At 61.6% G+C, this 12,465-nt stretch overlaps 2 protein-coding genes across 3 annotated transcripts; both read left to right on the plus strand.

The window, feature by feature from the left end:
- Positions 1–779: 779 nt before the first annotated feature.
- MRPL38 (mitochondrial ribosomal protein L38) lies at positions 780–5,401 on the plus strand. 2 transcript variants are annotated; one of them, XR_015703252.1, is made up of 9 exons: positions 780–912; positions 1,134–1,313; positions 1,882–2,010; positions 2,093–2,301; positions 2,653–2,725; positions 3,281–3,326; positions 3,692–3,847; positions 4,156–4,383; positions 4,742–4,880. XR_015703252.1 is itself a non-coding variant. In XM_087750953.1 (9 exons), the coding sequence occupies exons 1-9, from the start codon at positions 855–857 to the stop codon at positions 4,876–4,878; spliced, it is 1,128 nt and encodes a 375-aa protein (XP_087607079.1). In that variant the 5' UTR covers positions 780–854; the 3' UTR covers positions 4,879–5,401. The 2 variants fall into 2 exon arrangements, 1 of the variants encoding a protein (XP_087607079.1); XM_087750953.1 differs by having other exon boundaries at positions 3,692–3,850; positions 4,247–4,383; positions 4,742–5,401.
- Positions 5,402–5,542: 141 nt separating this feature from the next.
- On the plus strand, positions 5,543–11,963 carry TRIM65 (tripartite motif containing 65). Its single transcript, XM_009476610.2, has 6 exons — positions 5,543–7,470; positions 7,940–8,035; positions 8,109–8,342; positions 8,846–9,017; positions 9,371–9,451; positions 10,814–11,963. The coding sequence occupies exons 1-6, from the start codon at positions 7,024–7,026 to the stop codon at positions 11,344–11,346; spliced, it is 1,563 nt and encodes a 520-aa protein (XP_009474885.2). The 5' UTR covers positions 5,543–7,023; the 3' UTR covers positions 11,347–11,963.
- The last annotated feature ends 502 nt before the right edge of the window (positions 11,964–12,465 follow it).

Genomic DNA, 12,465 nt, shown 5'->3' on the forward strand with positions numbered 1-12,465 from the left:
GGCGAGGGAGGGGATCGTCCCGCTCTGCTCTGCACCGGTGCGGCCTCATCTCGAGCACTGTGTGCAGTTCTGGGCGCCGCAGTACAAAAAGGATGCAAAGCTACTGGAGAGCGTCCAGAGGAGAGCCACGGGATGGTGAAGGGTTTAGAGGGGAAGGCGTACGAGAGCGGCTGAAGGCACTTGGTCTGTTCAGCCTGGAGGAGACTGAGGGGAGGCCTCATCGCGGTCTACAGCTTCCTCACGAGAGAAGAGGAGGGGCAGGCGCTGATCTCTTCTCCCTGACCTCAATGGTAGGACCCGAGGGAAGGGCAGGGAGAGATGCTGGGGAGGTTTGGGTCGGACATTGGGAAAAGGTTCTTCGCCCAGAGGGTGGTGGAGCACTGGGACAGGCTCCCCGGGGAGGGAGTCACGGCACCGAGCCTGACAACATTGAAGAAGCATTTGGACAACGCCCTCAGCCATACGGTGTGGATTTGGGGGCCGTCCTGTGCAGGGACAGGAGCTGGACTCGATGATCCTTGGGGCTCCCTCCCAGCTCAGGACATTCTGCGATTCTCTGAAGAAGCCTGGCTGTTGCGCTGGGTTCAGCTCCCGTCCCTGCTGCCCCGGGGTGACGGCAGGGCCGCCCCGCTCCCGTCAGCGGGATCTGCCCGGGGACAGAGGGAACGGAGCAAGGGCGGAGGTGGGGAGCCCGGGGCGAGGGGCGAGGCCGTCGCTCTGGGGACGTTTCTAGTCAGGCACTGCGCGGCGCGGCCCCGTTGCTATGGCAGCGGGGGCCTTCTAAGGCAGGCCCTGCGCGGCGCAGCCCCTGTCGCTATGGTAACGGGGGCCTTCCACGGAGGGTGGCGCGCACCATGGCGGCGCCCTTGCTGAGCGCGGCGCTGCGGGGCGGGCGGGCCTTCGGCACGGCCGGTGAGACACGGGCCGGGGAGCCCCGGGTGCCCCGCGGGTGGGCCGTGGGCTTGGGGTGGCGGGGGAGAGCTCTGGGGCGCCTGGGTTCCCCAAGCGTCCCTGGCGGGGCCGGCTCGGGGAGGCGGGGGCGGCTGCGGCCCGGGACCGCGCTCCCGCTCCTCCCGGGCGCTCTCGGCCTCGTTTCTTGCTCTCTATAAAACGGGAACTCTCTCCGCTTCCAGCTGCGCTCTGCAGGCGGGCGGCCCCGCTGGGGCCGATGCCCAACGAGGATATTGACGTCAGCAACTTGGAAGCGCTGGAGAAATACCGCAGTTTCACTCGCTACTTCAGGCTGGCGGAGAAGGAGAGCAGGAAGCCCCGCTGGTGGAAGACCTACCGGCAGCACACGAGCCCCCAGCCGGGTACTGGCGGGAGGAGCTGCGCCCCGCGGGGTTTTACTGCTGGAGGCGAAGGAAGCTGTTGTGGGGGCCCCAAAACCCGCCCTGTAGAGAGCTGAGGAGGCGCTTTGGCACGAGGCTGGCCCTTCTCCGACGCACGCGTTTGCAGAGCGCAGATGTCTTGGGGGACAGGGACGGCAGTTTTCTGGAAGGAGGGAGGGTGGCCAGGACCTGCCAAAAGACGGGGGGCAGAGTAAAGAAGTGATTCCTTGGAATCCCAGTAGTTTCAGAGAAAGCAGACCCGGAACCAGAGCTTCAGACCGGCAGGAGATAATGCAGCATGACTGCAGAGCAGCCGCCAAGAGCAGACCTGCTCGCCAGCTGGCAAACCTCCGGGTCTGGGGGTGCGATCAGCTGGGGGAGGAGGAGGGAGCAGAGGCGCGGAGGTGCAGAGGTGGCAGAATCGGGTCTCTGACGTCTTGACGTTTGTGTCTCTTTCGCACACTCTCTAACCTTTCGCGGGGGTTTTGTGTCTGGGTATTTCGGTATTCAGATTTTTTCACGTATGTGATTTTTTCACCCCTCTCTGAAGAGCCAAAGACTGACATCAGCCTAGTGCGTGATAAGCCGTCGCGGGCAAAGGAAATCAAGGACAGAAAAAAGGTCCTGAGGGAGAACCGCCAGAATGCCGAGATGGAAAGAGCAGCGCGGCTCCGGACCGGTCTGTGCCCCGCCACCTCCCTCCCTGCCCCGGCCGCTCTGGGTCCCCGGCTGCCTCCTGCAGTGTTTCTCTCTCCTTGCAGCGCTGATCCCCCTCGACGAAGTCCGAGCTGAGTGGGAGAAGACCAGCGGCCCGTTCCACAAGCAGCGCGTGGCGCAGCACTGCGGAATATTTCGTGACTTGTTCAAGGGGGCCACGTTCACCCCCTGGGTTACCTTGAGGGTGGAGTACAGCCAAGAAGACGAGTACCTCGTGCCGGTCTACTATGGGAACATCGTGACTCCGTCAGAGGTGCGTGAGGGGAGCTGGGAGCAACCTCAGCCCCACGGGGAGCCTGGGTGGTTTGGTCAGATGCTTCTGTGGGCACTGTTTGTTCTGGGGGATTTCTTTCACAGGGGTGTTTCCTCTGTGATGAAGGAAAGGTGTTTCGTGGATGCGATAAGGATAGAGCCTTGCGATAGGATTGTCGTCTGTCAGCAGGCTGATGTCTATTAACGCTCCGGGGGGCTCTCCAGGTGGAGCTGGATTACTCGGATGGCGTGGCTGTGCCCAGTTCATATTCTTTGTCTTGGAAATCATGACCTGGTCTTAATGGAACCTGTTGTTTGAGTGATTTACATTCTCTTTGTGTTGCTCATTTAGGCTTCCAGTCCCCCTGCAGTGTCATATGAGGCAGATAAAAGCTCCCTCTGGACTTTGTTGCTCACAAATCCAGGTGAGTAGCAGGTTCTTTAAAAAGAACTCATTTAAAGGGGGTTGTTTCACTCTGCTTTTGGTTAGCTCCTGTTTCTTTCGGCTGTACAGTATCTTCTAAGTAGTGAGCTATTACATATGCAGGAAAGACTGCAGCCTCCCCAAACCTCTAGCAGTTGAGAGATGGGACAGTGATGCAACAGGACCCGTGTCGCGGTGTAGTGGGAGCAGTTCCCTGACGCCCATCTTTCGCTGACCCCCAAACTCTTCTCTCCCTCGGCCATCTGCCGGGGAAGGAGGTTAGCTGACGCTGTTCGCCCAGAGAAACCAAGGCACAGTGAGGCGAAGCAGCTGACCAAGAAGTCCTTTTAATCTTGGAATTACATCTGTGGAGTTCTTTGCTCCTCGTTTTAAGCTCAGTCCTATAAGAATGAGTTACTTTTCTGCTAGGAAAGGAATGCTGGGAGGTCTCGAGCTGCTGCCTCTGTTCCAGGGGGGTCTGGGCGTTCTCGCTTTGGGGTTGATGCAAACACCAGGTTGTCACTAAGCCGCTTTTCTCTGTTGTGTGCGTTTGCAGATGGACATTTAAGAGACACGGACTCGGAGTACCTCCACTGGCTGGTGTGAGTACTGCACATCGGAGACGCATGCTGCTTAGCAGAAACTCTTCTCCCAGAGCTCAGGAATAAGTATTTGCTAAGACCGTTCCGTGGCTGTCTCTGGTGCTCCTGCCGCTAGCTTCTTTAGCCGTGTTCTGGGTCCTGCTAAAGATGCAGTAGTTCCAGGTGTTGCTGCTGTTTGGCATTCAAAACACTGGCTGTGATTTTTCTTCCAGTGAAAGCAGCCTCTACTATCTGTTCGCTTGTCAAACAGGGCGTAAGTCACGTCAAACCGTAGCACAGAGTGATCTGCAATCCTGGGTGAATCTGCTGGTCCTGATGGAGGGAAATGAATGGGTATATGGTGACGTAAACTTCTTTGTGTGCAGGACAAACATCCCGGGCAATGACATCAAGTCGGGTAAGGAGATCTGTCATTACTTGCCCCCCTTCCCTGCCATGGGAACTGGCTACCATCGCTTCGTCTTCCTCCTCTTCAAGCAAGACTGCCCCATAGATTTCAGCGAGGATGTTCGGCCGATGCCGTGGTAATTCAGGCTTTCACTGGGCAGCTGCACACTCGCTTGGCTGGGCTGTTACTGCTTGTGAGGATATGTTTGTTACTGCTGTAGGAGAGCAGTTCCTTTTAATCTGCAGGGTTGTTCAGGGCTGCTTTGAGTTTGTGTGTCACCTGGAGCCACAGTCCCAGCCCTGCAAGCACTGCGGAGTCCTGTTGCTTTAAACCAGGCTGTTAAAAAAGTGTTTTTTTCCTGCCTGGGGCAGAAATGGGCACAGAGCTGGAGAAGCTGGGACGTTTTTTTTGGTGACTTCCTTTTCCACCTCTGCTTTATAGACTCTGGGACGATGTGGGGAAGCGGTTGCCTACCAGAGTGCTGCAGGAGAAGAGGTTCACCTCGGCTCTTGTGCTTCTGTCTTGTTTCCAGCCACAGCCTGAAGATGCGAACCTTTAGCACGTTTGACTTCTACAGAAAGCACGAGGATGCAATGACCCCAGCAGGGCTGGCGTTTTTCCAGTGTCAGTGGGACAGCTCCGTTACTTGGGTCTTCCATCAGCTTCTCAGTAAGAAACGCAGCGTGCGGGGATGCGGGAGGGGGCCCGTCCGTGGCCCTGCGGGTACCGCACAGGGTCAGGGAAGCGAGCTCCGGCTGTAGGCTCTTGCTTGGTCCTGGCCCTTGCCTAGGGTCTGTTACAGCCCAGACCAGGTGCTTAGCGAGCCATCCCCCGCCAAACTAACAGCAGTCTGAGGAAACAACCTCTAAAAGGCCATTTTGAATGAACAATTGAAAATATCACCAAGAGAGCCTTCACCAGGGCGTGCTTGACCACGTGTGTGCACGGGAGCCCTCGCTGGTGGAGGAGAGGGCCTGGGGTTCGGATCTGAGCCGTCTTGCTGACGTTCTGTGTCACCCCTTTACAGATATGAGAGAGCCTGTGTTTGAATTCGTGCGGCCGCCCGTTTACCACCCTCCGCAGTTAAAGTTCCCGCGCCACCAGCCTCTGAGGTACCTGGACAGATACCGAGACACCACGGAGCCCACCTACGGCATTTACTAGGGGCCCGGCCTCCTCTCGAGGCGCTCTGGTGCGGGCTGCGGTGCCGGCCAGGCAGATGGGGCTGCCGGCTTCCCTGCGCTCACGCAGCCATGCAGCTGGGAGCCGCCTGCGCCTCTGGAGGGAAACGACAAAGTCTCAGCCCCTCGGCTCCCAGTTCCCCTGCGCTGGCAGTGCTGGGAAGCGCGCAGCTGGGAGCAAGAGGCGCTGGCAGCGCTGGCAGCTGTGTGGTCAAAGGGTGCTTGAAGGGGACGTTCGTGGATGAAAGCGAATCCGTGGCCAGGCTGGAATCTTGCTACTGATTCTGTAGCAGAGCTGATCAGGCAGGGCAGGGCAGAGGCCCCCCGAGAGGCCCTGTCTTGCTTCTCTGCAGGGATCACGGTTCTCCTTTTGCCTGTTTATGGAACAAGCAGAACCAGGCAGCCTGGATTTCCTCCCCTTACAGCGCTGCGATTCGGGACTGCGTCAGCTTTCATTTCTGCCGTCCTCTTAAAGAGATGGGTCTGATTAAACACACTCTGAGCGACGCTGGCGGCGCTGCCTTGTCTTTGTTGGGAAGAGCTTGGTGTCCCGGCCAGCTGCGCAGAGCTGGGGAGCTCAGCAGGGTGCAGGGCAGAGGGGCAGCCCTTCCCCTGGCCGGGGTCACTTTCCCCTCTTGGATGTTGCAGGGCGGGAAGAGCGTGGTTACGCAGGTGGTAAACCTGCACGCGGTCAGCGTTTGTGGAGCTGGCTTCTCCCAACAGCTACCCAAGCACGTGGTCCGTAGTCTCCTTCCCTGCGCTCCCGGGCAGCGCGTACGCGGTGTGGAATGGTGGAGCAAAAGCAGAGCTGCCGAGCTGCTGGGGGTGGGGCAGGCGCAGGGTGGTGGCCTGGCTGCTGCCAGTCCTGTACCCAAGCTGTGGAGAGCCTTCTGCTGTGCTCTGCAGGCTCTGCGCATCCCCCGCGCACATGTTTAAACCCCCAAATGCCAACGTGCTCTTGCTGTTGCAGCTGCCTGTTCCCAGCTCTGGTTCCCAGTAACTTTCTCTGAGGATCCCCCCTTCCTCAGGACATCGGAGCCTTTAGCAAACAACAGGGATGGTGCTGAAATGCCGCCCCGCTGCCGTTGCTCAGGGTCGTCACCAGCTGCGCCTGAGCTCCCTGAACTCTTCTCCCTCCCCGAAGGGCTCCGGGGTCCGGTTTAAGCCGGGGTGGATGAGCTGGTGAGGTGACCGCGGCGGGAGCGCGCGTGTCCTGTGGTTCCAGGCAGACACGCAGGGCGTGTTACGCCTCTCTCTGACCTCTGAATATTTGGTCAGAATTTGCAGATTCAACCTAAAGAAATGTTTGGGGGCTGAAGCTACGCTGGGACACGCAGGGAGTTGTGACAGGTCCCAAGTCACCTCCTGAGTCCAGGGGCAGCCTCGGGGGTGGCTCCGAGCCAGCCCGTGACACAGAAACTGCTCCGAGCCCCCAGCAGCTCGCTGGCGAGCGCCCCGGCTGCAGCACTGACGTCCCCGCTCGCCCTCACGGCTGAAAGCAAAGCCGCGCGGGTGGGGAGGCTGCAGAACCGTTGCAAGCCGAGGCCGTCCTGCCGGCGTCCAGCTGCCTGGGAGCGTGTGCGCAAGCGATAGCGCATCTGCGAGGGGAAGGAGCTGAGGTTTGGACTGGAAGGTTGGGAGCTTTTTTCCCTGAAACTGAACTGTATGAAGAGAAGGTGAAGGTACGCAGTGCACAGGCACCGCAGTCGCCTCCGGGCAAAAGACTCCGCTTCCTCCAAGGGCAAAAGAGGAGTGAAACCAAATTATCCATCATATGTGTACCCGTGCAAATGCATGCCTGGAAATACACGTTGCTCTGAACCTTGTCAGCCTCTCGCCTGTGTCTGCCTGTGCTGTCGCTGCAGCGTTTCATCCTCCCCGGGGCCTCCTGCTGTGCTTTGCCGCTCTCCCGGTGCCTGGGCGGAGCAGCTCCGACCCTCCCTGTAGTCTCCCCAGCGTGTGGCGGAGCCGAGGGGGCACCCACTGGGTGTCTCTTTAAGAGCGTGCCTGGCTCGGAGCCCTGGCCCGCCTCTGGGCTCAGCGTCACCATCTCTTCCTCCTCTGCACAGCTGAGTTTCTATTTCCCCGGCTTCTTTCCCCCATCGCCCCGCTCCCCGGCGCAGGCAGGATGGCATCGCCCGTCTCACAGAAGCTGGAGGAGAAGCTGGTGTGCTCCATCTGCCTGGAGCTGTTCCGGGTGCCCGTCACCTTGCCCTGCGGGCACAACTTCTGCAAGCGCTGCATCAATGGCCACTGGCACAAGCAAGAGCAGGCGCCCGCCAGGGCCGAGAAGGGCTACACCTGCCCCGAGTGCCGCAGGGCCTTCGAGCAGCACCCGGAGCTGGAGAAGAACGTCACCCTGTGCAGCGTGGTGGAGCTGGCGCGGGACGGCGAGGCGCGGGTCTCGGGCACAGAGAGGTGTGAGGTGGCCCATGGCGAGCTGTGCCCGCAGCACGGGCGCCCGCTGGAGTTGTACTGCGAGGAGGAGCGGCGGTGCATCTGCTGTGTCTGCACTGTCCGGCAGTGCCAGCAGCACCGGCGGGTGCTCTTTGAGGAGGAGCGCTCTAAAAAGCAGGTGGGGACAATGGGTGGCAGGGGAGCCACGGCAGCTCGGGCATGGTGCAACATCCACCTCCGCTGTCCCGCGCCCTGCTGCGGGGGTGCGACGTGCCTCTGCGCCCCGAGCTGTGCCCAGCCTCAGCTGAACAAGGGGCTGGCACAGGCTCTGGCTGGGGAGATGCCACCAGCGCCCGTCTGCTCCCCAAGAAACCAGGGGCTGTCAGGAGCAGCAGAGAGCTGGGTAAATCCAGCAGCACCGGATGAACGGTGCCATAGGTGTTTGTGACCCCCAATCTAGGGGCAACAGCTAAAAATTGGTGAAAGACAGCACGGGGTTTCACTTCTCGGTGACCCTGGTCGCAGCTTCTCCCCTTCCCAAACCTTCTCCTTCCCTGTGAGCCTTGTCCTGCAGCCCTGCAAGGGCTCCGGGGCCCGGGCGGGCGGCAGCATGCTGCGCCGCAGGGTGTTGGTGCCTCCCTTCACAGGCCCTTTTGAAAGAGTCCCTGGAAAAAGCCGAGGAGGAATCGGAGAGGATCGAGCGGGCGATGCAGGAGCTGGAGGAACGAATGCACAGCATCAAGGTAGCACCGCGGCCGCCTCCCTGCCGGGCATGCGGGTGGGAGCGTGCTGGCTCTCACGGCTCTTCCCTGCCAGGACTCCTCCGAGGGGCTCCAGTCGGTGATTCTGAGCAAATTCGCCCTCCTGAGGAAAGCCCTGGAGGATTGCCAGTGGCAGACGGTGGCCAGGATCGAGCAAGAGCAGGCAGCGGCGCTCGGGCGTGTGGAGGAGGACTGGAGCCTCCTGAAGGACCGCCTGGACGTCCTCGGCCAGCACAGGGAGAGGGCTCAGCGCCTGCTGGCCTGCCCCGACCACAGGACCTTTCTCCAGGTACCGTCCTGGCGCCCCATCCCTCCCCGTGCCTGGGCGCTGCCGGCCCCGCGTCCTTTTGGTGAGGGCAGAGACGTGGTCGAGCCCTTCCCCAGGGGCGACGCAGGCTCAGCCCGCCGCAGGGCTGAGGGGAAGAGCTGCTCTCGGGGGGGGGTCCCTGAAAAGTGGGGGGGCGATGCTGGATTGGGGCAGGCGGCGATGCTGGATTGGAGCAGGTGGTGCTGCCCGCAGGGCCATGGGCAGCATCTCCCGCCCCCAAACCGCTCAGCAAGGCTCTTCCACCGCCAGCAAGGCACAAAGCCCTGTGCCGCAGCCCCTCTGCTCCCCGCAGCCCCACGCTCCCCTGCGACTGGCCCCTGGCCCTGCGCGCCAGCCGCAGCTAACGGCAGAGGTTTTGGGGATGCCCCCGTCACCCACTGGGGAGACGCGGTGCGTGCAGATGGGATTCAGAGCTGCCAATCCTCCCCAGGCCGGTGCATGGGTGTCCGTGTGTCTGTCTGCAGGAGTTCCCCCTGCTCCCACCTCCAGAGAGCCCGGAGGCGCTGCTCCCCATGGAGTTTGATGTGGCCGGCGTGGTCAAGCCCATCACTGACGTCCTCACCAACATCTCCAGGCTCCTGCTGGAGGACCTGCCCGGCTCCGTGGCCCCCAAAGCCCCCGACCCCGTTGGCCAAGGTAACCCTTCTGCTCGCAGGGCCACCCCGAAGGGCTCCAGGTCATCCTGAACCACAGCCTGGCCCCTGTCACCATGCTGGGGACATGGCTGCTGGGCACAGGGGGGTGGGATGGGGCCACGCATCTACTGTTCAGCAGATGGGTATCAGTGGGTGGGATCAGCTGGGTGGCTTCCCTGTGGCCCCTCCTTGCTGGCAATGCCAAGCCGCGGTGGCACGTGCCCGCTCCCAGGCTTGGATACAACGGACTTCCTCCTCCTCCTCCTCCTCCTCCTCCTCCTCCTCCCATTGAAGCCTGGAAGGAACAAATTTTTGGGCGGCATCACTCAAAATGCCCGTCCCTGTTCTCCACAGGCCCGGTGCATCCCCAGAGGCCGTCAGTGAAGGTGGTGGCTGCTCTCCCCCAGTGCCAGCTCCGAGCTGAGCTTCTGAAGGGTGAGGAGCCCGTGGGGGTCTGGAGGGACAGCACCCGCTGGGGTCCCCGGCAGGCAGAGATTTCACCAAGCCGAGCTCTTCCCTGGGAGGAGGGTGGCGTGGCTGCGGTGACGGGGCTCCTTCCCTGGTTCTCCCAATCCCTCTCCCTGAATGCGGAGAAGGGTGTTGCAGGGGCAGGGTGGATGGGCTGGGGGACATGGCGCAGCCGGGAAAGGGCTCGTTAGGGGGATTAGTGGCACCAGGGAACACTTTCGCATGGAATCTGGGGCTGCCGGTGCCCGGCATTGGGTCAGTTGCTGCCCCGGATCTTGCCCCATCTCCATCCTCTCCTTTTCACCCGCCTCGGGCGCCTTGCCCGGGCAGGAGCGACGTGCCTGTTCCCCACGGCCCATATTTAGACACAGCGCTTTCCCGCAGGCAGGCAGGCAGGCAGCGTCAGCAGCTGGCAAGCGAGCACCCACAGGGATGTGTCGTGGGCTGCCCCAGCCGCCCCGCACAGCACAGCGCCAGTCCAGAGCCCTGCCTGCAGAGCCCCGCCTGCAGAGCCCTGCCTGCAGTCCTTGCTCTGTCCAGGGGTATGGCCCCAGCACTCCCAGCTGCAGTCCTGCATGTCCCCTTCCCTCCGTGGGCCCATCCCACTTCAATTCCTTAGGGATTTCCTCAGCGCTCCTTTTCCCATCTCCTCCCTGTTGGGTAACGTTCAGGGCGTGTCGGTCACCTCGCTCTTGCAGGGGAAGCAATTGATGCCTGTAGGACCTGTAAGGATTCCTTCTGTCAGGCCCCACAAAACGTCCTCAGGGTTATTAATAGGAAAAACCATGTTATTTCTGGGCAGCAGGCGTGAGCCCAGCGTAGCTGCCCGGGCCACGTTGCTGCCGGAGGAAGGCGAGGTGCTGGTGGCCAGCAAGCGCCCGCGGCAGGAGGAGTTACCACAGCCCGTGCAGAGGAGAGCGTCTCCCCGCAATACCATATTTGCTCATTTAACGCCTGGTTTCTCCCCCTCTCCCCACCCACGCTCATATTTTTTGCTCTTAAAACCAAGCATATCTCTTCCAAAATGAGCAGGGAGCCCCCGCTGCTTGCTGGCTGTGAGCTGGGCTGCGCAGGGGCTGCACCAAGCGCCGCATCTCGGTGCCTCGCCAGCTATTTCTGGGCTGTTTCCGTTCCTTCTAGCAGGCGGGCGGGCAGGTATCGCATCTCACCCCGCTCCCCTTCCCCTCCAAACGTGCCACAACTTTTCCCTTCTATTTTGGGAGCCAGCCCTACGCAGTTTAAGCCGCATCACCTTTGGGGGGGCTCACGCCAAGGGCACAAAGGTCTGATGAAGCATTTCAGCCCCAGCTGCGCTGTTGCTCTTCCCAGACCACTGCAACCTGACCTTCGATCCCGAGACGGCCAACAGGTACCTGGAGCTGTCAAAAGGTAACCGGAAAGCTAAGCACGGCCCCAGCGCCATCCACGGGCGGCAGGAGCAGGGACCCCGCTTCGAGCCCTGGCAGGCGCTGTGCACGCAGGGCTACAGCCACGGCCACCACTACTGGGAGGTGAAGATCTCCAGCCACTCCGTCGTCCTGGGGGTCACCTACCGCAGCCTCCCCCGGCAGTGGCAGCAGGGCCACAAGTTCAACATCGGGATGGACGGGGGCTCGTGGGGGCTGCAGGTGCGGGAGGATTGTTACCTGGCCTGGCACAAGGGCCGGGCGGAGAAAATCCAGGAGCTGCTGTATAAGACCCTGGGGGTCTGCCTGGATTACGGCAAGGGGCTCCTCTCCTTCTACGGCCTCGGGGAGAGGATGCGGCTCATCCACTCCTTCCACAACGTCTTCACCGAGCCCCTCTATCCTGTCTTTTGGCTGTGCGAGGGGCGAGCGGTGACGCTGTGCCAGAGGGACTGAGCCAGAGCCGCCGCGCTGCTCCGTTAGCCGGGCCGGCAAGCCCCAGGCTGGTGCCGTAGCTGAGCTGCAGCCGGGGGCTGTCGCGGTGCGCGTGGGACCCCGATGCCGAGGCAGGAGCGGGGTGCAGTGTTTTAACGAGAGCTGATGAGGACAGACGTGCAAATTAACCCGTCTGATTTGCACGTGTAGCTGCCAGGTGGTGACACGAGTTGGGGCGGGGGAAGGCTGCGGGGCGAAGGGCCGTGCCCCCACGGGGGGATGAAGCCCCCGCTCGCTGCGCGGGGGCACGTGCGGGTGCCTGTCCCCGAGGAGGGGGATAGGGAGCGTGACAGAATGAGGTTTTTCCTCTTTCTCCTGTCCCTCCCAAACCTCCCAAGCCTGGAGACTGGGGCTGAGGGGGACCCTGGAGGGGTGCTGTGCCACGGGGTGCGGTGGAGCAGCGCGGAGGGAGCCCTGCGCTCCCCCAGCCCCACGTGCAGGTGGGTCCTGCTCCCCCAGCCCCTCCCGCTCCCCTCTTGCCGCTCTCGGACACAGCAGAGCAACTTTCTCGGGTGCCACGCTGCAGTTGCTCTTCGGATGAAGCTGCTTTCCCCAATAAAGCTCTCTCTTCCCACTGATTTGACCTCGGTGCTGGTGGGAGCCGTGCGACCAAGCAGTGCTGGGAGAGGTGAGCTGGGTGCCCCGGCTCCCGCACCCATCCCTGCTGGGCCCCATCCTGCCCCTCCGCACCCTCGCAGGGCCAGCAGCGGGACCAGCCCCTCCTAGCGGGGCTGGCGGCAGAGATGAAAGGTGCTTTATTTACAGCAGCGCTGTGATAGGGGAACTTGGTTTCCTACGGCTCTGCCCCAAGGTTGATCTGGCACAGAAGAAAGTCCGAAGCTTTGATTGAAGCTTTTCCAAGGTCGAGACCGCAGCTCTGGTGAGGACTAACGGCGAAACTGGGCACTGGGTTCAAAGGTGCTGGGGGTGTGCAGGTGAACGTGCAGGAATGAATCACGTCAGCTTGTTTCCTTTGGGGAAAAAAGGCTTGAAAGGATCAGCCCCCTTCAAGGACAGATGCGATTTGTCTGGCCGTGCTTCCTCCTCCACTCCACACCTCCCCGCTCCTCCCAGGCCTGT

Source organism: Nipponia nippon, unplaced genomic scaffold (genome assembly GCF_047370975.1).
Source record: "Nipponia nippon isolate SJK-2023a ecotype South Korea unplaced genomic scaffold, ASM4737097v1 scaffold_14, whole genome shotgun sequence".
Taxonomy (NCBI): Eukaryota; Metazoa; Chordata; class Aves; order Pelecaniformes; family Threskiornithidae; genus Nipponia; species Nipponia nippon.